We start from the raw sequence: 25,503 nt of genomic DNA on the forward strand, positions 1-25,503 counted from the left end.
CAGTAAAATATCAATATTTGTGTGATACAAAACTATGTAAAGCAGTCAATACAAAAGAAGATAGTATTCTGCTACAGATGAATCTAGATAAGTTGGAAACTTGGGCCGAAAGGTGGCAGATGTGGTTTAACAATGATAAATGTAAGGTTATACACATGGGAAGAAGGAATGAATATCACCATTACACACTGAACAGGAAACAACTGGGTAAGGCTAGTTTCACACTAGCGTTCAGGAGGGCTGCGGATGACAGCCTACTTCCTCCTTTCTTCCTCCGTGAAGCTCCGCCTACTTCTATATGCGTCCTGCGTTTCCCTGCGTACCTATCTTTAACATTGGGTACGCAGAGACATGCGTTGTATGCGGATGTGTCCGCATGCGGCAATTTGACGTGCACGGTGACCGCACGGAAACGCAAAATTTTGACTAGTGTGAAACTAGCCTAAATCTGACATGGAGAAGGACTTGGGGATCCTAGTTAATAATAAACTTACCTGGAGCAGCCAGTGCCAGGCAGCGGCTGCCAAGGCAAACAGGATCATGGGATGCATTAAAAGAGGTCTGGATACACATGATGAGAGCATTATACTGCCTCTGTACAAATCCCTGGATAGATCGCACATGGAGTACTGTGTACAGTTTTGGGCACCGGTGCTCAGGAAGGATATAATGTAAGTAGAGCGAGTACAAAGGAGGGCAACAAAATTTATAAAGGGGATGCGGGAACTACAATACCCAGAGACAACTGAGGGGTGATCTAATATCCGTGTATAAGTATATAAGGGGACAATATAAATATCTCTCCGAGGATCTGTCTATACCAAGGAAGGTGACGGTCACCAGGAGGCATTCTCTGCGTCTGGAGGAGAGAAGGTTTTTCCACCAACATAGAAGAGGATTCTTTACGGTTAGGGCAGTGAGAATCTGGAATTCCTTGCCTGAGGAGGTGGTGATGGCGAACTCCGTAGAAGGGTTCAAGAGACGCCTGGATGTCTTCCTGGAGTGTAACAATATTGTATCTTACAGTTATTAGGTTCTTTAGAAGGACGTAGATCTGGGGATTTATTGTGACGAAATATAGGCTGAACTGGATGGACTAATGTCTTTTTTCGGCCTTGCTAACTATGATACTATGTATGTAACTACCCAGCCTCACGGTTTATCAGTGAGTAGTGACTAGCACTACTCAATCATAGTCAATCACTTTATATATTATTGTGAATTATGTAGTTAGAACAGATCAGGAAAAGGGAAGTGTGGTAATGCCCACCCTATTCCATATAGTATACTTAAACTCCAAACATTTCCAAAGTGTAAAAATAAGAAAGTCATATCCACAATAATATATAAACATAGGAAACTTGACATACTATATAAAACCGTCAAAGAAAGAGTAATAAATTCCCCCAAAACGATATTTAAATATACGCAAAATTGTATTATATAACTTCAAAAACAGGATATAATGAATGAACTAACTTGAATTGGATCAATGGTGCAGCTAACAGATGTCCACAGGTCTTCTCAGGCTAGTTTCACATTAGCATTTTTTAGCGCAGCGCTTCGTGCGCAATAGAAACACATGCAAAAAACGCATCATGCATTTTGCATGCGTTTGCTTTTTTTTAGGCACATGCGTTTTAACCAGTTTGTAGCAATGTTAACTCTTAAAACGCCTGTGATTTTAAAAGGCGTGCGCATGTCCATGTGCACGCCTGCGTTCACATAGACTGTAATGTGAGTTTTTGCGCATTCCGTGTGCATGCGTTTTTTTGACACAGGTTGGACGGACCAAAAATGCAACAGGTTGCGTCCGGCGCGCCTAGGCGCACACTACAAAAAATGCATGCGCACGAAAATGCATACAAACACGTGCAAGCGCTAGACCATGCGCCCCCATGTTAAACATAGGGGAGCATGGTGCATGTGGGTCGCCCTCCCAGGGCTGCGGGGTACTCGGTACCGGGCCGGTGTGATGTGTCACACAGCGGTGACCCGGTCCGTGGCCCTGGGCGCCCAAGTAATGGCGATATGTTAATGGTGACTAGTTCGTGACGCCACCTGTGGTGCTCGGCAAGGTAGGTATTAAGCCGACGCTGCAGACAGATCCTCTGGGACAGATTGTGTGGTGCAGCAGTGATGGTATAGCCCTCCACAGGCAGGGCTGATGTCCCAGGGCAGTGTAGCTGTGGGGACACTTAGGTGGTGTAGTGTCCGGCGCAGGGGATATAGCAGTGCTGGGCAGACGGACGCAGGAAGGAATGGAGGACACCAGGGCATGTAGTTCCAAAGCTTTACTCACAGTCTGTAGTGTCGCTTCTGTGCCGTGTCCTCCGGGTCAGGGACTCAGTCAACCTCCAGGCAAGTTAGGATTCTCCCCTCCAATACTCCGCCAACATGTACCTTTCTGAACGACTCCTCTATAGCGCCTTAAAGTGTGAAGATCTCCTAGTACCGAGTTACACTGGAGGTCCTCCTGTCAGATGTTCCCAAGAACTCTACTTGTACGGCAGACAGCTGTAGCCTGCTTCGGGGACTCCCTTCTCCTGAGTCCCGGCTCTCTATCCAATTGCTGTTGTGCCCCAAGTCTTAGATGGGAGTAGTGCAATTACAGCCAACTACTCCACCGGTGTCTGCTGCAGAACCATAAGTGTCCATACAACATCGGGGACCGGGCCCCAGCCTTGCGCTGAGAACCTATAGGCAGGGTTCCTCCTCTGACCCACGTCCTCTCTGTTCTCTCTACTCCTTCGTTCTGTACTTGTCTTTCTTTCTTATGGAAGCTTAGATTTCAGTTCTACGTCTTTCTCCTTCTAGTCCTTTCCCGTGCCAGCTGGCTCAGATCACTGAGGCAGCTGCAGCACTCCTTCCTTCATCCCTTCTTCCAGGGATCCTCACTCCTGTCTGAGTGACTTCCTACCTGACTGACCTTGTCAGACTGACCTGTACTCCTACACTTTCCCACTCTTTTATGTATCTTAACTCCACCCACCTCCCAGCACATACAGTGTTCCAAGCAGGGAACCACCAAAGGTGCTCTGCTACCCTCTGAGCAAGGAGCCGCAATGTAGTTGTGCAGAACTACCCTGTTGTGTGGGGTGCGAGCGTTGGAGTGTGGTCAGGAGTTCCCAACCTACCCGGATGGTGGTGCACCACACCTTAGGAGAACGTGTACTACCTCTGTGGCGACTGAGCCTCAGGGGCACAACACATGCGCATGGACGCACACGATACGCTGCGCTAAAAAACGCTGGTGTGAAACCCGCCTTTGAAGGCTGGATGGAGCAGATATTCGATGGATTGTACAGTCATGGCCAAATGTATTGACACCCCTGCAATTCTGTCAGATAATACTCAGTTTCTTCCTGAAAATGATTGCAAACACAAATTCTTTGGTATTATTATCTTCATTTAATTTGTCTTAAATGAAAAAACACAAAAAGAGTTGTCCTAAAGCCAAATTGGATATAATTCCACACCAAACATAACAAAGAGGGTGGACAAAAGTATTGGCACTGTTCGAAAAATCATGTGATGCTTCTCTAATTTGTGTAATTAACAGCACCTATAACTTATCTGTGGCACCTAACAGGTGTTGGCAATAACTAAATCACACTTGCAGCCAGTTGACATGGATTAAAGTTGACTCAACCTCTGTCCTGTGTCCTTGTGTGTACCACATTGAGCATGGAGAAAAGAAAGAAGACCAAAGAACTGTCTGAGGACTTGAGAAACCAAATTGTGAGGAAGCATGAGCAATCTCAAGGCTACAAGTCCATCTCCAAAGACCAGAATGTTCCGACCAGAATGTTCCTGTGTCTACCGTGCGCAGTGTCATCAAGAAGTTTAAAGCCCATGGCACTGTGGCTAACCTCCCTAGATGTGGACGGAAAAGAAAAATTGTCAAGAGATTTCAACGCAAGATTGTGCGGATGTTGGATAAAGAACCTCCACTAACATCCAAACAAGTTCAAGCTGCCCTGCAGTCCGAGAGTACAACGGTGTCAACCCGTACTATCCGTCGGCATCTGAATGAAAAGGGACTGTATGGTAGGAGACCCAGGAAGACTTCACTTCTTACCCCGAGACATAAAAAAGCCAGGCTGGAGTTTGCCAAAACTTACCTGAAAAAGCCTAAAACATTTTGGAAGAATGTTCTCTGGTCAGATGAGACAAAAGTAGAGCTTTTAGGGCAAAAGCATCAACATAGAGTTTACAGGAGAAAAAAGAGGCATTCAAAGAAAAGTACACGGTCTCTACAGTCAAACATGGCGGAGGTTCCCTGATGTTTTGGGGTTGCTTTGCTGCCTCTGGCACTGGACTGCTTGACCGTGTGCATGGCATTATGAAGTCAGAAGACTACCAACAAATTTTGCAGCATAATTTAGGGCCCAGTGTGAGAAAGCTGGGTCTACCTCAGAGGTCATGGTTCTTCCAGCAGGACAATAACCCAAAACACACTTCAAAAAGCACTAGAAAATGGTTTGAGAGAAAGCACTGGAGACTTCTAAGGTGGCCAGCAATGAGTCCAGACCTGAATCCCATAGAACACCTGTGGAGAGATGTAAAAATGGCAGTTTGGAGAAGGCACCCTTCAAATATCAGGGACCTGGAGTAGTTTGCCAAAGAAGAATGGTCTAAAATTCCAGCAGAGCATTGTAAGAAACTCATTGATGGTTACCGGAAGCGGTTGGTCGCAGTTATTTTGGCTAAAGGTTGTGCAACCAAGTATTAGGCTGAGGGTGCCAATACTTTTGTCCGGCCCATTTTTGGAGTTTTGTGTGAAATGATCAATGTTTCGCTTTTTGCTTCATTCTCTTTTGTGTTTTTTCATTTAAGACAAATTAATTGAAGATAATAATACCAAAGAATTTGTGTTTGCAATCATTTTCAGGAAGAAACTGAATATTATCTGACAGAATTGCAGGGGTGTCAATACTTTTGGCCATGACTGTAGGAGAGCTCTCCTCCATGTGACTGCTCCCTTCAGCTTCCAGACACGCCCCCATTTTTGATTTATTATTACTTTTGTCAGATTCAAGTTATTTCTGTCACCATTTTGGGTTTTCTGTAATTTAAGGAGGGGTACCAACAATTTTGACCACGTGTGTAGTTATACCACAAAAAATATAACTAGCTTTTCCCATATGTCTACTTTATATTAGCACAAGCTGAAGAGCCCGGCGCTGCCCAGGCATAGTAACTAACTAAGGTTAGTTATAACAAATTATAATGATTGTGTGTATATATATATATATATATATATATATATATAGGGAAAAAAAATTGGCAGCACTCAAATTAAATGTGAAAAAAGTGGATACTTTACTGATCTTCAGATGGCAACGTTTCAACGGTGACCCGTCTTTGTCAAGGCTTGACAAAGACGGGTCACCGTTGAAATGTTGCTATCTGAGGATCAGTAAAGTATCCACTTTTTTCACATTTAATTTGAGTGCTGCCTATTTTTTTTCCTTTTGTCATTTTGGCTGTTTGGACACTGCTGAATAGGTTTTGCACCTGCTGTATTATTTTGGTAGTGCTGCCCCTTTTTCTAGATTTATATATATATATATATATATATATATATATAAAGCTGAGTGTAGAGCAGCCACATTCACTATAATATCCCACATCATCCCGTCAGAGCCACCGGGCTAGTACGCCTAATATCCCACATCATCCCGTCAGCCTGGGGTCAGAACCAAAGTGCAGAGTGCAGGGCCGGAGTCAGCACCCGATGCACCCGGGCAAGTGCCGGGGCCCTGGCGAGACGGGGGGCCCAATCACGCTGTCTGGGATACCCGCCAGCGCCACCACGCCCCCCATGTACTGACCCCATCCTGCGCCCTCCCTGAGGGACCCACGCAGCCAGCAATGATCATTGCTTCGGCTGTAATCTTGTGTGCGGCACAGGACCTGTGATGAGGTCACAGGAGGGGAGGAGTCAGGGGTCACATGATCAGGGTAGCTGCAGGACTCTCTGCTGTGCTGGTCGTGTCATTATGGTGCTGGTCTGGATGAGGTAAAGTTTCTGTGTGGGGTCAGGAGGGGTTTACAAGGTGGATGTAGCAGAGCCGTGTGTGTACGAGGTGTACAGAGAGGAGCCGTGTGTGTTCGGAGCAGAGCCGTGTGTCTGTGTGTACGAGGTGTAGGGAGCGGAGCCGTGTTGCCATTGTAGGGAGCGGAGCCGTGTGTGTACGAGGTGTATGGAGCAGAGCCATGTGTGTACGATGTGTACCGGAGCAGAGCCGTGTGTGCATGAGGTGTACGGAGCGGAGCCGTGTGTCTACGAGGTGTACGGAGCGGAGCCGTGTGTACGGAGTGGAGCCGTGTGTGTACGAGGTTTACGGAGCGGAGCCATGTGTACGAGGTGTAAGAAGCGGAGCCGCGTGTGTACGAGGTGTAAGGAGCAGAGCCGTGTGTGTATGAGGTGTACGGAGTGGAGCCATGTGTGTACGAGGTGTACCGGAGCAGAGCCGTGTGTGTACGCGGTGTACGGAGCGAAGCCATGTGTGTACGAAATGTACATAGCGGAGCCATGTGTGTACGAAGTGTACAGAGCAGAGCCGTGTGTGTACGAGGTGTTCGGTGTGGAGCCGCATGTGTACGAGGTGTACGGAGCGGAGCCATGTGTGTATGACGTGTGCGGAGCCGCATGTGTACGTGGTGTACGGAGCGGAGCCGTGTGTGTACGAGGTGTACGGAGCTGAGCCATGTGTTTATGGAGCGGAGTAGAGCCGGGGGTGTACAAGGTGGACGGTGCGGAGACGTGTGTGTATGAGGCATACAAACCGGAGCCTTGCGTGTACGAGGTGTATGGTGGGGAGCATTTATACCTCCCGAGTCCCAACCGTCCCAGATCCAGCGAGACAGTCCCGATTTTGAGAGAGAGAGACGGCCCCAGCCGGGAGCTTACTTTTCCCGCGGACATAGGAGTACACAGCGGAGCCCCAAGGAGCACTTTAAAACTCACACGTAACGTTCTACCGGAAGTGACGTGCTGGAATCTGACCAGAAATGAGGTCATTTCGGGAGGATATTGTGACGGAACCATGGAAGCACTTCAGGGAATGCTTCAGATCCATCACCGTGTCCTCCTCTGACAGAGTGGACAGCGGGATCGCCTTGGAATCGGGGATGTCGGCCATGTGAGCGGACCATGATATGTCCTGCACCAGGAGGCTCAGGTGGGCACTACAATGGGAGCCGGGCTGCTATGGTATCTTTAGAGAATATTTCTTTCTTTGTTTCTTTCTCTCTCTCTGTTCTTTCTCTCTCTCTGTTCTCTTTCCCCTCTTTCTTTCTTTCTTTCTTTCTTTCTGTCTCTGTTCTTTCTGTCTCTCTGTTCTCTCTTTCCTCTCTTTCGATCTCTCTCTGTTCTTTCTTTCCTTCCCCTCTTTCTTTCTTTCCCCTCTTTCTTTTTCTCTCTCCCTGTTCTTTTTTTCTGTCCACTCTTTTTCTCTCTCTGTTCTTTCTTTCCCCTCTTTCTCTCTCCCTCTCTGTTCTTTTTTCCCTCTTTCTTTCTTTCTCTCTGTTCTTTTTTTCTGTCCACTCTTTCTTTCTCTGTTCTTTTTCTCTGTTCTTTCTTTCCCCTTTCTTTCCCCTGTTTCTTTCTCTCTTTGTTCTTTCTTTCTTTAGCCTCTTTCTTTCTCTCTCTGTTTCTTTCTCTCTCTGTTCTTCCTTTCTCTCTGTTCTTTATTTCCCCCCTTTCTTTCTGTTCTTTCTCTCTGTTCTTTCTTTCTCTGTTTCTTTCTCTCTCTGTTCTTCCTTTCTTTCTCTCTGTTCTTTCTTTTTCTGTTCTTTATTTCCCCTTTCTTTCTCTCTGTTCTTTTTCTCTCTCTGTTCTCTCTCTCTATTCTTTCTTTCTCTCTTCTTTCTTTCATGCGTACACTACTAATCAATAGCCTCCTTCACACGAACATGTTTTGCCAATAAGCGAGTGTCCGTGTGGATCACATGCGTGTCCGTGTGATCCACAAGGATACAAGTCCGTTTTTGGCCGGCACCACGGATATCACACGGCATGAATCGTGGTATGTGTTAAGGGTGGGGCCCACTGAGACTATTTCGCCAGGGGCCCTCAAAAACCTGAAGCCGGCCCTGGCTGAGTGGATTTGCCCTGACTTCCATACCAATGATCCCTTTTATAGAAGCCTGGGGTGAGAATCAGAGCGCTGAGGGATTTACCCTAACTTCCATACCGGAGATCCCTTTAAGAAAGCCTGGAATCAGAACCAGAGTGCTGAGTGGATTTGCCTTGACTTGCATACCAATGATTCCTTTAATAGAACCCTGGGGTCAGAATCAGGATGCTGAGGGATTTGCCCTAACTTCCGTACAGGAGATCCTTTTAAGAGAGCCAATTGCCCTTACTTCCATACTGGCGATCCCTTTAAGAGAGGCATGGGGTTAGTACCAAAGTGCAGAGTGCATTTGCCCTCACTTCCATACCGGGGATCCCTTTAAGAGGGGCCTTGGGTCAGAACCAGAGCGCTGAGTGGATTTGCCCTGACTTGCATACCAATGATCCCTTTAATAGAACCCTGGGGTCAGAATCAGAGCGCTGAAGAATTTGCCCTAACTTCCAAACAGGAGATCCCTGGAGAGCCTGGGGTCAGTACCAGAGCATTTGAAGACAATTTCCCTGACTTCCATACCGGGGATCCCTTTAAGAGAGGCATGGGGTCAGAACCAAAGCACTGGATGGATTTACTCTGCCTTCCATACCGGAGATCCCTTTAAGAAAGGCCTGGGGTCAGTACCAAAAGGCTGAGTGGATTTGCCCTAACTTTCATACCAATGATCCCTTTAAGAGACCCTGGGGTCAGAACCAGAGCTGAGTGGAAAGGTCCTAACTTCCATACCGGGGATCCCTTTAAGAGAGGCCTGGGTCAAAACCAAAGCACTGGATGGATTTGCCCTGACTTCCATACCGGAGATCCCTTTTAGATGGAAGATGTGCCCATGGGATGGAGGATGTGTGATGTGCATATGGGGAGGGAGGGGGGATTCATTTCTGTCATGTGCTCTGTGCTTCTTTCTGGGGGGCAGACAATGGCTGGCAGCTTATGTTCCCAGGGATGCTAGATTTCTCCTACCACATGGGACACACCAGAGTGTCTGCTGAGGTGTTGTCAAGTGGGAAAACTTGCTCATAGCAACCAATCACAGCTCAGCTTCTTTTAACCAGCTCTGGTGAAATGAGAGATGCTTAGTGATTGGTTGCAAGGAAAACTGCTGCTCATAGCAAACAATCACAGCTCAGCTTCTTTTGAACAGCTCTGGTGAAATGAAAGATGCTTCGTGATTGGTTGGTGATACACACACACACACACATACATACAATCAGTTTTATATATAGAGATTATTTTTTAAACTTATTTTATGGTTAGGATGTTAGAAGGACTAAACATTATCAATTTTACATTTTTACAACAAATTTTTTTTATTAGGGACCACAGCACATTTGAACTGACTTTGACAAGCTATATGACAGAGTATACCCAAAAGTGACACCAAATTAAAAACTGAACTCTTCAAGGTCCTCGAACCACATTCAAAAAGTATATTAACCCTTTAGGTGCATCAATTAAATTAAAACAAGGAGAAAATGACAATTTAAAAAAAAAAATTTTTTTTTTTAAATCTTCTTGTCAAGAGAACACAACAGGAACATTGTGTAGATACCGCCACTGCCACCAATTTGTCTAAGGACAAAATTCAGCTGCATCCAATTGTCAGGATAATTACACAATTGAGTGACGAGTGATGGAAGAGGCCACAGCTGTTTTCACTTTTAGGCCGGTTGTTGGAGAACTTCCAGTGAACGTATAGTATATACACATCCGATTCCAACACACTGTATATATATATATACCCCAGTACAGTCACTGCCAAACGCCTCAAAAACAAAAGGTACTAGCTTCCACCACCAATCGTCTATATATTGGACACCAGTTACAGATAAAGCAGGGGTGCAGTTTATAGAGCAAGAGGAACAGAGCTATTAAATTTTATATATTTAATCTGAAAAGTAGACAGTGCTTATAAAAATATAAAATATGTTACAAAATGGGAGCAAAACAATACAGTATATACATTCACGCTAAATAAAAAGGATAAGAAAAGAAAAGTACTAAACCTGTGTAACAGGAAAGTCACAGATCTGTTATGGAGGAAAGCAGTTCTTTTAGGAAAACGGTACAGCACCACAGCTAACTGTGTCTCCCAGGACTGACAATGACAAAAAATCATAATCTGCTAATTGAGTAAAAACCACACTCATATACCTCTCTTCGGTGAACTTATATGGGTGCTGGTCATGGGATGTGGCTAAGGTCCCAAAAATGAAGAGTTCTACAACTTTCAGGATATCTTCGCCCCTGGAGGTCCTGGGAGAGATATGCTAATGTCATATTTCTCATCATGATTTTAGGTTTCCATAGATAAGAAACATGACATATATTGTCATTCATCTGTCATATTTTACTTTGGTACTTGATGTGGCAATTGCCCAGTGATATAAGTCAATGCGTTATGTTCGCCACTTTGTCACAACAGAAATATATTTTCCTTAACTGTAGGATCTACGCCGTTCATATAAAAGCCAGCGTTCACAAGTGGAATGGCAACAAAGCAGTCTGTTTGCAGTTCTCTGTAACTAGAGAGGCTAGGGCCATAGGGCATCTCCACAGGCCATAGATTTGTCATCTTTCACATTCATTTGCAAGCTGGAATTCGTGTCTGTGATTCATCAGATAACCAAATTTAAAGTGAATCTGTCACCACATTTGACCTATTTAAACTATTAATATGGGCATACAGGTTGTAGACTGCTTATTAGAGTGATACTGGTATGCCTCATATTGGATGTCTTGTTGATAAATCATCTTTTATCACTTTAAATAAACAACCTCTTCCAGGGCATGTCTGTCTCACTTGTCCTACATGGAGCTGTAACTGCTTGCATGCCTATTTGGAAAATGTTTTTCCTTTTTAGTAACTAGTAATAAAGTACATTTTTTACCTTTTCATTCCACGTTGGATTTTTTCTTTTTTATTGCACTTTCTGGTTGCTCTGCCTGATCCGTGCGAGGAATTGGATTGGAACCTATCTACAGACATTGGGGTAAGCTGACATTTTTTGGCCATATCTTCCAGGGTATGGGGATGATGTCTGGAAAATAACTCTGCCTCCAGAGCTTATTCTTATTTTACAGGGGGAGTCACCAGTGTGATGGCCACTTTCGTCTCTCACTGAAGAGCTCAATGTGATTATAACTGACACATCTGCAGGTTCCTCTCAGTGCTTCAGCTTCCATCTCACAGGCAGACAGGGTTGAAAGAAGCATACCATTTTTTACATGAAGACACATTTCAGTTTTCCTGTTCTGGTGTCATTAACCCCTTTGTGACAGAGCCGATTTGCTTCTTAATGACAAGGACAATTTTTACAATTCTGTCCACTGTCACTTTATCAGGTTATAACTCTGGAACGCTTTAACGATCCCACTGATTCTGAGAATTTTTTTTCGTGACATATTGGACTTCATGATAGTGATAAAATTTCTTCGATATGAGTTGCGTTTATTTATGGAAAAACGGAAATATGGCGAAAATTTTTAAAATTTTGCAAATTTCAAACTTTTAATTTTTATACGCTTAAAATCTGAGAGATATGTCGTACAAAATACTTAATAAATAACATTTCCCACATGTCTAATTTACATGAGCACATGGAAACAATTTTTTTTTTTTTGTTAGGAAGTTATAAGGGTTAAAAGTTGACCAGCAATTTCTCATTTTTACAACAAAATTTACAAAACCATCTTTTTTTAGGTACCAAATAACATTTGAAGTCACTTTGAAGAGTTTCCATGACAGAAAATACCCAAAAGTGAGACCATTGTAAAAACTGCACCCCTCAAGGTGCTCAAAACCACATTCAAGTGTCATGATCCAGGTTGGATATGACAGGTTTTGAATAAGTAACCTTTTTTTTCCTTTGAGCTGATTGCTTGGAGTTGGTTTTGCCCCCCGGTGGCCATTAGGGTTATTACACAGTGGTGTCTTTTGTTCTAGTTTGCCCCCGGTGGTGGTGAGCGTTATTGCACGGGAATCTCTAACAGGTGTGAGACTCTGGCTCCTAACTATAAAGGTGTGTCAGGTGTTCTCACTCACTGTTGGTGATATTGGTCTTTTCCAACCATCCTTGGTGAAGGAAGGAGCTAGAGAGAGTTCCTGGCAGCTCAGTCAGAATCCTGGAGTGGCAGCTATGGTGTCAGCGAGGAGGTCTGGCAAAGCTTGGAGGAGTGGCAGTTATGGTATCAGCGAGGAGTTCTTGTAAAGCATGGTGGAGTAGCAGCTATGGTGTCAGCAAGGAGTTCTTGCAAAGCTTGGTGGAGTGGCAGCTATGGTGTCAGCGAGGCGTTCTTGCAAAGCTTGGTGGAGTGGCAGCTATGGTGAAAGCTGCACTCAGATGCTGGACTCTGTTGCTGGAAGAGAGCTGCACTCAGATGCTTGATTCTGCTGCAGGAAAGCTGCACTCAGATGCTGGACTCTGCTGCTGGAAAGCTGCACTCGGATGCTGGAAAGCTGCATTCGGATGCGGGACGCTGTTGCTGGAAAGCTGCACTCAGGTGTTGGATCCGGTTGGAGGAAAAGATGCACTCAGGTGTCGGACTCTGTTGCTTGGAGCATTAGCAACAGAGCAAAGCTAAGTGGTGTTTCCCTGTTTGTCACTTTCCTCAATGTGTGTTTTAGTGCAGTGGTGGGATTAGTTTCTGCACCGTCCACTTCACTAGTAAGGGATTGGTTCAGGGCGGGCTAGGGATTTCAGGTATCCTGATCGGCGCCCGGTGCGGAACTGGCCTAGGGATCGTTAGGAGTGTAGAGACACTGACTCAGGGGAGTGCAGGAGGTCTCCACGTCCCCGTTCCCGATCGCAGGGCCACCATTGTAATTGTTTTCCTGGTTTTCCCCTTTATTCTGAAATTCGCCCTGCTGGAGGCAGTGTATCCAGACATACATGTACTACTGAAATTTGCCTGCTGGAGTCGGTGTATCCGGCTGCACGTTCTATTATTTAAATTCGCCCTGCTGGAGGCGGTGTATCGAGGGTCATGCGTGTCACATAAATTCGCCTGCTGGAGGCGGTGTGTCCAGTCACACGTGACCATGACATTATCACCAAACTTACTTTTTTTTTTTTTTTCTCGTAGGCCTTTGGCAAAGTTCAGGCCTTTGGCCAAGTTCAGGCCAGTGAGTAATTGCTGCTGGGCATCACTGAGGTGAGTGAGGAGCTGCATGGTGTGTTGAAGCAGTTCCAGCAGCAGTTATCAGGTTCTGGGGCCTTCCCTCTGGCTCAACCAGAAAATGAAATTGCGGCTCTGGCAAAGAAGCCCCCAGAGTCCCTGCTGGTGAGCGGGACTTGCTCATGCACGCGGACACACCCAGGCAGGTGGGAGGAGTGGGTGTCCCCATGGTGCTGCCTGGTATTCTCCGAGGTGAAGGGGTACGTCCCTGTGGTGGGCGGATTTGTGTTATAGTCCGTGGGGCTCACGCCAAACCTTCCATACCACCGAAGAAGCCGCCCCCTCCTGGTCGTGTGGAGGAAGGCGACCAGGGAGTGTATATATTTTCTCCATATCCCCGTCCCCTTCTCCTCCAGTTGTGGCTGCAGGGGTGCTGCCAGGGAGTAGGGGCAAGTCTCAACCCTCACCATTAGCCAACCCAGAGAGGCGCAGGCCTCGTAGTAGGAGGGGTTGGAGGGTGGTGTTTCCCTTGGTAAATAGCGGGGGTGTGAGTGTGGTGACACAGAGGGACGCCTCGGTTGTCAGTTCCAGTAAAAGTTCACAGTATTTGACAAAGTAATGAGTAGCAATAAACGTTCTGGTCCGGACCAGTGTGTGTACGAGCGTGTATGGGTGTCCACCAAATAACATCCAGTGGAAGTGTGTGCGGAGTCTTGTCAGCTTGTTTTACCTCCAAATTTGCTCACACAACTCGCTTCCCAGGACGGTGCTCTGGGGATGTGCAACGCCGCCAGAACATACATTGTCAATACCAGCGGTGCCCATTTGTCTTTAACCTGAAGTACAGGTAGTTGCAGAGGTGAACTCTGGATCTGGGCGTCCCCTCTGTAGGTGGTTCCCTGATGAGGAGCGGTCTTGAGGGTCCAGAGGCCCCTCATTGAGGGAGAGTACTGTCATGGTCCAGGTTGGATATGACAGGTTTTGAATAAGTAACCTTTTTTTTCCTTTGAGCTGGTTGCTTGGAGTTTGTTTTGGCCACGGTGGCCATTAGGGTTATTACACAGTGGTGTCTTTTGTTCTAGTTTGCCCCTGGTGGTGGTGAGCGTTATTGCACGGGAATCTCTAACAGGTGTGAGACTCTGGCTCCTAACTATAAAGGTGTGTCAGGTGTTCTCACTCACTGTTGGTGATATTGGTCTTTTCCAACCATCCTTGGTGAAGGAAGGAGCTAGAGAGAGTTCCTGGCAGCTCAGTCAGAATACTGGAGTAGCAGCTATGGTGTCAGCGAGGAGGTCTGGCAAAGCTTGGAGGAGTGGCAGCTATGGTGTCAGCGAGAAGTTCTTGTAAAGCATGGTGGAATGGCAGCTATGGTGTCAGCGAGGAGTTCTTGCAAAGCTTGGTGGAGCAGCAGCTATGGTGTCAGCAAGGAGTTCTTGCAAAGCTTGGTGGAGTGGCAGCTATGGTGAAAGCTGCACTCAGATGTTGGACTCTGTTGCTGGAAGAGAGCTGCACTCAGATGCTGGACTCTGCTGCTGGAAAGCTGCACTCAGATGCTGGACTCTGCTGCTGGAAAGCTGCACTCGGATGCTGGACTCTGCTGCTGGAAAGCTGCTCTCAGATGCGGGACTGCGGGACTCTGTTGCTAGAAAGCTGCACTCAGGTGTTGGATCCGGTTGGAGGAAAAGATGCACTCAGGTGTCGGACTCTGTTGCTTGGAGTATTAGCAACAGAGCAAAGCTAAGTGGTGTTTCCCTGTTTGTCACTTTCCTCAATGTGTGTTGTAGTGCATTGGTGGGATTACTTTCTACACCGTCCACTTCACTACTAAGGGATAGGTTCAGGGCAAGCTAGGGATTTCAGGTATCCTGATCGGCGCCCATTCGGAACCGTCCTAGGGATCGTTAGGAGTGTAGAGACACTGACTCAGGGGAGTGCAGGAGGTCTCCACGTCCCCGTGCCCTATCGCAGGGCCACCATTGTAATTGTTTTCCAGGTTTTCCCCTTTATTCTGAAATTCACCCTGCTGGCGGCGGTGTATCCAGACATACGTGTACTACTGAAATTCGCCTGCTGGAGGTGGTGTATCCGGCTGCACGTTCTATTATTTAAATTTGCCCTGCTGGAGGCGGTGTATCCAGGGTCACGCATGTCACATAAATTCGCCTGCCGGAGGCGGTGTGTCCAGTCACACGTCACCATGACATCAAGCAGTTAATTAACCCTTTACGTGCTTCACAGGAACTGAAGCAATGTGGAAAGAAAAAATAAACATTTAACTTTTTCAAAATATTTTAATTCAGAACCAATGTTTTTCATTTTTACAAGTGTAAAAAGAGAAAATAATGCAGAAAATTTGTTGTGCAATTTCTTCTGAATATGCCGATACCCCATGTGGGGGTAAACCTCTGTTTGGGTGCATGGCTGAGCTCGGAAGGGAAGGAGCACCGTTTGACTTTTTCAATGCAGAATTGGCTGGAATTGAGATGGGACGCCATGTCGTGTTGGGAGAGCCCCTGATGTGCCTAAAGAGTGGAAACCCCTAAGTTACACCATTATGGAAACTAGACCCCCCAAGGAACTTATCTAGATGTGTGGTGAGCACTTTGAACCCCCAAGTGCTTCACAGAAGTTTATAACATAGAGCCGTGAAAATAACAATTTTTTTCCACAAAAATGATCTTTTCGCCCCAAATTTTTATTTTCCCAAGGGTAACAGAAGAAGTTAGACCCCCAAAGTTGTTGTGCAATTTGTCCTTAGTACGCCGATACCCCATATGTGGGGGTAAAGCACGGCAGAGCTCGGAAGGAAAGGAGCACCATTTGACTTTTTCAACGCAGATTTGGATGGAATTGAGATTGGACGCCATGTCGTGTTTGGAGAACCCCTGATGTGCCTAAACAGTGGAAACCCCACCGATTCTAGGCCCCAACACACCCCTAATCCTAATCCCAACCATAAGTAACCACAACCCTAACACACCCCTAACCCTAATCCCAACCCTAACCATAACCTTAACCACAAACCTAACCCTAAAATACCCCTAACCCTAAATCCCAACCCTATCACTAATCCCAACCCTAACCCTAATCCCAACCCTAACACTAACTTTAGCCCCAATCCTAACTCTAACTTTAGGCCCAACCATAACTTTAGCCCAACTAACTTTAGCCCAACTCTAACCCTAATGGGAAAATGGAAATACATTTTTTTATTTTATTATTTTTCCCTAACTAAGGGGGTGATAAAGGGGGATTGATTCACTATTTTTTTATTTTGATCACTGTGATAGGTCCTATCACATCGACCAAAATGAACTAATAGGAAAAATCTCCTATTGTTGCCGGGTGCTCCAGCCATTTTCATCCCGGAAGACATTGACGCCCGTGGGGCGAAGCAGGAGAGTCCAGGGACACCGAGGGGTACCGTGGGGGGCTCGGGGGACCCTATTTCTCTCTCCTCTGATGTGCAATCACATGTGCAGTAAAAACTGACCCTAATCATGTTCTCTGAGGTCTCGGCTACCCCCAGCAGCCGAGACCCCGGAGAAATTCCAACTCTGGGGGGCGCTATAATCTTAAACCTGCTGTGGCTTAAGTACCCTTAAAGGGAATCTGTCACCCTTTTTTTAGATATCATATAATGATATCATTCAATTCTGTGTCACATAAGGATTCTCTGAGTACTTTTGCTTTCCCCTGACCCCGCACCTTTCATGCATAAATACCTTTTTTATATCGGTTCAGATGTATGTAAACTGCCATGGTCCGGTCCGATGGGCGGGGCTTATTCACCTGCTCCCCCCTCCCTGTCTTGCTCTACACAAGAAGAAATGCATAGAGCAAGACAGGGAGAGGGGGGAGCAGGTGAATAAGCCCCGCCCAGTGTACCGGACAGCGGCAGTTTATATACATCTGAACTGATATAAAAAAGGTATTTATGCATGAAAGGTGCGGGGTCAGGGGGAAGCAAAAGTACTAAGAGAATCCTTATGTCACACACAATTGAATGATATCATTATATGATATCTCAAAAAAGGGGTGACAGATTCCCTTTAACTGCTGCCGTTAAAAGGCGTATCGGCGGCATTAAGGAGTTAATTGTCTCACACTGGTAACTCCCATTCATGTAAAATAAGCTCGAATGCAGTTATCTTCCAGGCAGTGTCCTCCCCATAGCCTGGAAAAGCTACTTTACAGAAACTAATGAAAGATGATTTATCATCAAAGCAACTGATATGAGGCATACGAGGATGACATTTTCAGCAATATATATCCTGTATTCCCATATTAATAGTTTAAATAGGCCAATGTGTTGACAGACTCTAATTACTTGTTTGCAGCAGTGGGGTCCCAGCTCCAAACATTTTGGGGGAAAAAAGTGCGTCTTGTATTCCGAAAAATACAGTACAGCTACGGCACTTTTTTTTAAGTTTTTTACTTAGTACCTCTATGGATTGTAACTTTTATTACTCTGATCACTGGCCTCATGCACTGCCATGCATGATACAGTACCTGTGAGATTTCACAGGCAGGAAGCCTGCTGGACCCTGCCCATGATGGCACACCAGTAGGTCATTGTTTGACCTACAGGTGCCATGACAACTATCGGCTCCCTGTGATTTCATTGCGAGGGTTCCGATGGGGGTGAGAGAGGGAGCTCTCTCCCTTTCACAGCTTTTAAATGCCACGATCACTATCGATTACGGCTTCTAGAAGGTCAATCAGCCAGTGGCAGGGCAGGCACCAGACCTGCACGATCACCACTGGAAGCTCGGCTGTCAGCGGAGCCGAGCTCCCAGTGGTGGTCGTGCAGGGAAGTGCTGGTGTTTCAGGACTTCCCTCCGATCACGGTTCTTCAGATTGATTGACCGATCACAGCAATCAGAAAGTGGGGACTGAAGAAATGGGTTCTCCGCTTCTCTAGTCATGCTGCTCAGCTGTCAGTGACATCTGTCGGCACAGAACCATCACTGTGTGTTTTCACACAGTGAGAATTCAATTACATGACGTTTATAGCATGTCATGATGTGGGAACTGACACCTGCTCATGACATGCTATACAAGTCAATGGTCAATAAGGAGTTAAGGGGCCTCTTCATTGTTTACACATTTACATCAGGTAATATTGCACTAATTTCAATTTTAAGGCAAGGTTGTATAATTTCAGGACCTCACGACAACAACAAAAAAAATCCTCCTACCTATTCTAGTTCTCTTATGTGTAAGGTGCACAGAATAATAAATAAATGGACTACTGCCACCTGGTTCCATGAGTGTTAGGATCCCTTGTGCTTGTTGATTTCCTCTTCCTTGCAGTTCTTCTTCTTCAAGCTGGCAGCTATCAAAACTAAAACTCATGACCACATTTCCCTCATGAGTCATGGTTGGACTAAGTTCTCTATAACAATCACACTTAGCTGGTTTCATATTCTGTGCAACCTGAAAAAACATAACAAAGACAATGCACATTAATTGTATGATAGGAGTTAAAATTAATTTCATTCCACATCCATCATCATTTACGTTTTCCTCTGTAACCCCTAAGGCACTTGGAGCACTTTGTTATCAGACATAAGCAATCAGCAAAGGCAGCTTTTAATCAATCACCACCAAACAACAAGGCGTAAATTAAGCCTCTGTTTTATTATACTGTATATGGATCAATTGAGCCCCTCGATTGCCACCAATCATGGGCACTAATTAGTATCAGGAAAGCCGGTATATAAGGATGGACTGCCAGGTATACGGCACATGCCCTGACGAAGAGGGAAGATATCCCTCGAAACGCGTCGAATTGTGCCTCAGGAGCACCCGTCCTTGCTTCCCGAGTGACGTCACAGAAGCACCGCCCCCTATCACGCCACGTCTTCAGCGCTGCTTCCGCCCGGAGCGCGCAAGGTGCTGGCGTTCTCCTGCTCCCTTCTCCTCTTGCTGACTCTCCTACCGCCCAGCAGCCTTCCTCTTTACTCCATCTAGCGGACAACAAGCTGCTACAGGTTGTACAAGTAAGTGCTTCTCATCGGTCACACTGCCCCTTTGAGAGGATTACTTCTATAACCATCGGTGTCTCACTAGAACGCCTCCAAGTGTGCCACCAAGGTAGACTGTCTAATTAATAACAGAACCCCACCAGAGGGCCTCCAGCGATCCAACTGATCGAAAATCACGCTATTTGGCATACGCCTAAATACCCAGTAAGTGTCATTTAAAAAGATTTGGCACCCTTCTTTGCCACACTGAGGGATCTTTATCCTTAATTTTCTAATCTGCCATCTCTACTAGCCAATCAATCTAACAAACAACATTTGGATATTGGTACAACGGAGAGATTAATACTGCCCAGGGTGACGAGTAAAAAGTACTGTATTTTCAATCTTGCACCCTTCTAGTGCACACTACACAACCACTGTGTTAATACTAACATTACCATTTATTATTCCACTAGCCATACTCGTCATCTGATGAAAATTATCTGCATCATATCTGTCTCTTGAATATGCTCCACATCTACTCATTCAGCAAGTGAGTATTTAACATATATATTCTCTCATTTCTCAGCATAGCACGGTGATTGTTTTTTGTTTACAAAGTTTCAAAACAAATAAAGGAAGATAAATAACACTCAAGACTAAAAGGGGATATCTGAGACTTTATTAAAAAAAATGTATCTGCGCATTAACAGGCAAGTATTTGCTACTTACCTGCCTGCTGTGTCCGGCGCCATTCTTCCCCAACACAGTGCAGTCACAGACCGCTCCTGTTGGGGATTCAGAAGCCTCTGCTGACATCATGCCTAGAGAGCGGAGGCTACTCTATCCTGGCCCCAGTATTGTTCAACATTTTTATAAATGATCTATATATTTAAGGGAACTGAAGGTGTACTAATCAAATTTGCAGATGATGCAAAGATGAGAGGGATAGGTAACACTAGAGAAGACAGAGAAAGGATTCAGAAGGATCTAGATAAGCTTGAACTAATAGTATGGTATTTAATAGGGAGAAATGCAAGATTCTACATCTCGGCAAGAAAACGAAAATTACATCTACAGCATTGGTGAAACAGAACTAAGCAACAGCACGTGTGAAAAAGACTTGGGTTTACTAATGGATCACAGACTGCGCATGAGTCAACAGAGTGATGCAGCAGCAAAAAAGGTAAACACAGCTCTAGGATGTATTAAAAGAAGAATAGAGTCTAGATCACGTGAAGTAATTATCCCCCTCTTCTCCTCCTTGGTCAGGCCTCATCTGGAATACTGTGTCCAGTTCTGGGCACCACATTTTAAAAAAGACATTGAAAAACTGGAGCAAGCTCAGAGAAGAGCTACCAGAATGGTGAGCGGACTGTAAAGTACATCCTATAAGGAACAGTTAAAGGATCTGGGAATGTATAGTGTTATGAATGGGTCACCGTGGAGGAAAAACCTAAACAAGCTAAGCCCCAGAAAACCAGAGAGGTTGGTAACTATGCAGATTGCAGATCCCTGATCCTAACCACACAACTAGCAGCAGCAGTGGAGCGTACCTACGATGAACCTAGACGCCTCGTCACGGCCAGAGGACTAAATAAGCCTGAAGGAAGAAAAGGGGAAAACTAACTGCCCCAGAGCAGACCCCAAAGGAATAGACAGCCCCCACACATGTATTGACGGTGAAACAAGATGAAAACACAAACATAGGCAGGAAAATAGGCTGAACAAACTATGGGGCCCAAACTAACTAGAAAGGAGAGGAAAGGAAAGACACTGTCTGCAATCTGCCAAAAACCCTACAAAAATAATGTCCAACACTTCTGATAACAAAATTAACCCTGAAGTCACTAGACTTCTCCTGCTATATCAGCACTCTGAAATATTCTGAGGCAGAGCAAAAAGAGGCCAATCTAATAAGAGACAAAAAGAAAATTGGCAAATACAGATAAGTAAGAGTGGAAATTCAGCACAGCCCCAGCCGGGGCTGGCTGACCACACAAAAAACGGAATAGACCAACAAAATCAAGTGTAAACATTAGCAGAAAAACTTAGCTTGAGCTGACTGGAACAGAGCTGAGAACCAAGACTTGACAAGCCAGAAGGAATCACCAGCAACAGAATAGGGTGTCGGCTGTCTTAAATCCAGTCTGAGATTCCTGAGGTCCAATCGTCATCCTCCTTATCAGGTGGCAAATCTCTACTGATTACATCAGCCTCACTACCTCCTGTTACCACCAGAGGGAGCCTGGAAGGAGAACTCACAACTGGTAGACCAGAAAATGAACTCACAACAGTATAGTTTGCAAAAATGAGGGCTAAGAGGAGACTTAATAGCTGTCTACAAATATCTAAAGGGATATCGCAGTGGAGAGGGATCATCATTATTCTCATTTGCACATGGAAACATGAGAAACAATGGAATAAAACTGAAAGGGAGATTAGATATCAGAAAAAAACTTTTGGACAGTGATGGTGAACAATAAGTGGAACAGGCTGCCACTTCAATGAAAGTCTTCAAACAGAGGTTGGACAGACATCTCAAACCAAAACAGAAAAAAGACCCCTGAAATGTAACTTTTATTAGAACGTTGTCTAAAAATATTGCATGATTGGCCAGGATACAGTGCACATATAAAATTCAAATAAGCAACAGTGCATCCATTAGGGAAAAAAAAAATAAAAAAGTGGGGCAATAGGGAATTAAAAACAGCCACAGAGACTAGGGAAAAATATCACAGTATGTGGGCTAGTAAGCCATATAAATCCCTGATGGATGCCCTACCTATCAGTGGAGGTTGGCAACCTAAGTTTCTATGGTATGGCGCCCCCACTCAACGGCGGCTGGCCCTAAAGTCCCTTGTGTACCCTAAGCTAATGTGTTTACTGCACATTAGCTTAGGGTACTCGAGGGACTTTAGGGACAGCCGCCGTTGAGAAGGGGGCGCCATACCATAGAAACTTAGGGTGCCAACCTTATCAATATGGCAGGAGAGCAATCAGATAGGTAATCAATATTTCAAAATGCCACTGGGATCAGATGGCATGACTCACATTAATGTGCAATATGATATGAGATCCCTAAAAATTCATGAAGGTAGATGCAATGGCCTGCCCACTTAAAAGTTGATGTAATGAGCTATAGCCACCAATGGCATAAATCTCAAAATATATGTCCATATGTCATCAAAAGCCAAGAAAAAATGTGCACATAATTTAAACAATATTGTACATACATAGCAACACCGCTCTCCAACCACATATCCCTAAGTATCACACTAGATCAGCATGCCGGCTTCACAATGGATATCTTAGAGATAATCGGGGTGCTCACTGTTAGGCTGAGTTCACACGTGGCGTTTTTTTCGCTTTTCCGCGGCGGCTTTAACCGCGCGATTTTACCGCGAAAATGCGAAAAATAAGCATCCCATGCATTCCTATGGGATTCCGCAATGCTGTGCTAATGCTGCGGTTTTTACCGCGGCGGAATCGCTTCGCGGTAAAAACCGCAGCATGCTCATTAATTTGCGGAATCGCGGCGATCCCGCACCCATAGGATTGCATTGTTCCGCTTATTTCCCGCATATGGCTGTGCACACCATGCGGAAAGTAAGCAGAACAATTGCGGATGGTACCCACGGTCCGGAGGAGAGGAGACTGTCCTCCGGGCTTTGGGTACCATATCCCTGTAAAAAATAAAATTTAAAAATAAAAAATATTGTTATTCTCACCCTCCGGCGTCCCGCGCAGCCTTCCCGCTTCTCTTCACGCTCTCGTTCCCAGTAGTCCTTTGCGAAAATGCTCGCGATGACGTCCCTTCTCGCGGGATCGCGAAGTCTCGCGGTCATTCGCGCGACGTCATCGCGAATTACCGCGAGACGTCGCGATCCCGCGAGAACTGACGTCATCGCGGGCATTTTCGCAAAGGATTACTGGGAACGGATGCGAGGGACGTCGGAAGGTGAGAATAACACTATTTTTTTTACATTCTATCTTTTACTACTGATGCTGCATAGGCGGCCTCAGTAGTAAAAAGTTGGTCACACTCGTCAAACACTATGTTTGACGAGTGTGACCAACCTGTCAATCAGTTCTCCAAGCGATGCTACAGATCGCTTGGAAAACGCTAGCATTTTGCAAGCTAAATACGCTTGCAAAATGCTAGTTTTTCCGCGGGAAAATCGCGGGAATTTAAAATGCGATTTTCCCGCGGACTGGAATTCCAGAATTCTCGCGGTAATTTCCGCGAGAGTTCCGGTACGTGTGCACTTAGCCTTAACGTCTGGTGCTCAGAGGTAAAAATGACAATATAATATAAAATAGAAAACCTCGGCACACAAAATTTCAATGATCAATGATCAAATGTTCATTATACATCCATAATCAGTGAAAAACGGACCAAAAAATTAATACAAGCAATTCAGAATCCACAGATTAAAAAAAAAAATCAACGTTTCGGCTACAAAGCCTGTATCATGAATTTATCTGTTGGAATAATGGTCCTTAAACATCAGAGTAGGATTCATCCTATGCATACAGCGCATCAGAATTGTGGGTTACCACTCATGTGAAGATATCAGGATGGTGTGCAGGCACGCGCTGGTTCACCGTGAGCACTTCTCCTGTGCCATTCTGTCAGCTGCAACAGGGGACGCAGGGAAGGGCAGGGAGTTTGATTCATGCTGCAACCGAGATTAGCATGTTTTGGTCAGGCTGAGCAGACACAAGTGAATTAGCAGGTATAGATCAGGAATAGATCGGGGAAAAGAGGTAAAGAAAAGCCGGAATACACAGGACCTGTACCCTGGCAGGAGGTGGCCATACCCTCAAGACACAGATTGCATAAAAAGTTAATGTTATCAGGGAGTTGGCTATTACTTGAAGCCAGGAGAAGACCAGGCTTTCTGTCCTGTGACGCAAAGTCCCCCAAAGAAAGAGGGAGTATTGAAAAGCAAAACCAGCATCCCAATAAGGGCTCAATCAGATGTCCGATATTCACATACGAGTACTGTCCAAGTTTTCAGGGATAGCACTGGTACCTGTGATGGTCTATGGGGCTGTTCATACTGTATGTTCATTATTTTTCAGGGAAAATAACAGAGACAAGTCTGATTTTGATCCAAGTGTCAGATAAAATTGGGAATGCAATTCAATGGGTCTTTAACCCTTTCGTTCGAGATCCTATTTTTTGCCTTCGTAATGGGGCCAATTTTTACAATTCTGACCACTGTCACTTTATAAGGTCATAACTCTAGAACGCTTCAATGGATCCCGGTGATTCTGGGAGTGTTTTCTTGTGACATATTGTACTTTATGATAGTGATAAAATTTGTTTGATATGACTTGCGTTTGTTTGTTAAAAAAAATGGAAATTTTGCAAATTTCAAACTTATAATTTTTATGCCCTTAAATCAGAGAGTCATATCACAAAAAATAGTTAATAAACAACATTTCAAATATGTCTACTTTACATCAGCACAATTTTTTAAACATAATTTTTTTTTTGTTAGGAGGTTATAAGAGTTAATAGTTGACCAGGAATTTCTCATTTTTTCCAACCAAATTTACAAAACCATTTTTTTAGGAACCACCTCACATTTGAAGCGAGTTTGGGGGATCAATATGACAGAAAACACCCGAAATTGACACCATTCTAAAAACTGCACCCCTCAAGGTGCTCAAAACCACATTCAAGAAGTTAATTTAACCCTTCATGTGCTTCACAGGAACTGAAGCAATGTGGAAGGAAAAAATTAACATTTAAATTTTTTTCACAAACATTTTAATTCAGAACCAATTTTTTTTATTTTCACAAGTGTAAAAACCACAAAATTAACCACAAAATTAACCACAAAATTTGTTGTGCAATTTCTCATGAATACACTGATACCCCATATGTGGGGGTAAACCACTGTTTGGGCGCACGGCAGAGCTCGAAATGGAAGGAGCGCAGTTTGACTTTTTCAATGCAGAATTGGTTGGAATTGAGATCAGACGCCATGTCGCATTTGGAGAGCCTCTGATATGCCTAAACAGTAAAAACCTCCCAAAAGTTACCCAGTTTTGGAAACTACACCACCCACATAACTTCTCTAGGTGTGTGGTGAGCACTTTGAACCCCCAAGTGTTTCACTAAATTTTATGAGACGTGAAAATAAAAAAATCTTTTTTTTTCCACAAAAATGATATTTTAGCCCCCAAATTTTTATTTTCCCAAGGGTAACAGGAGAAATTAGACCCCCATAGTTGTTGTACAATTTGTCCTGAGTACGTTGATA

General features: G+C 44.9%; 1 protein-coding gene across 1 annotated transcript in view; it reads right to left on the reverse strand.

Moving 5' to 3' along the window:
* The window catches only part of SLC29A4 (solute carrier family 29 member 4), a 236,119-nt gene that overhangs the window by 183,000 nt on the left and 27,616 nt on the right, over positions 1–25,503 (reverse strand). The window contains exon 2 of the mRNA XM_073558133.1: positions 18,518–18,695. Within this exon, the coding sequence (XP_073414234.1) occupies positions 18,518–18,683 (166 nt within the window). The 5' untranslated portion in view covers positions 18,684–18,695. The remainder of the gene's footprint in view (positions 1–18,517; positions 18,696–25,503) is intronic.

Source organism: Dendrobates tinctorius, unplaced genomic scaffold (genome assembly GCF_039654945.1).
Source record: "Dendrobates tinctorius isolate UK_male_01 unplaced genomic scaffold, ASM3965494v1 ptg000254l, whole genome shotgun sequence".
NCBI classification, from domain to species: Eukaryota; Metazoa; Chordata; class Amphibia; order Anura; family Dendrobatidae; genus Dendrobates; species Dendrobates tinctorius.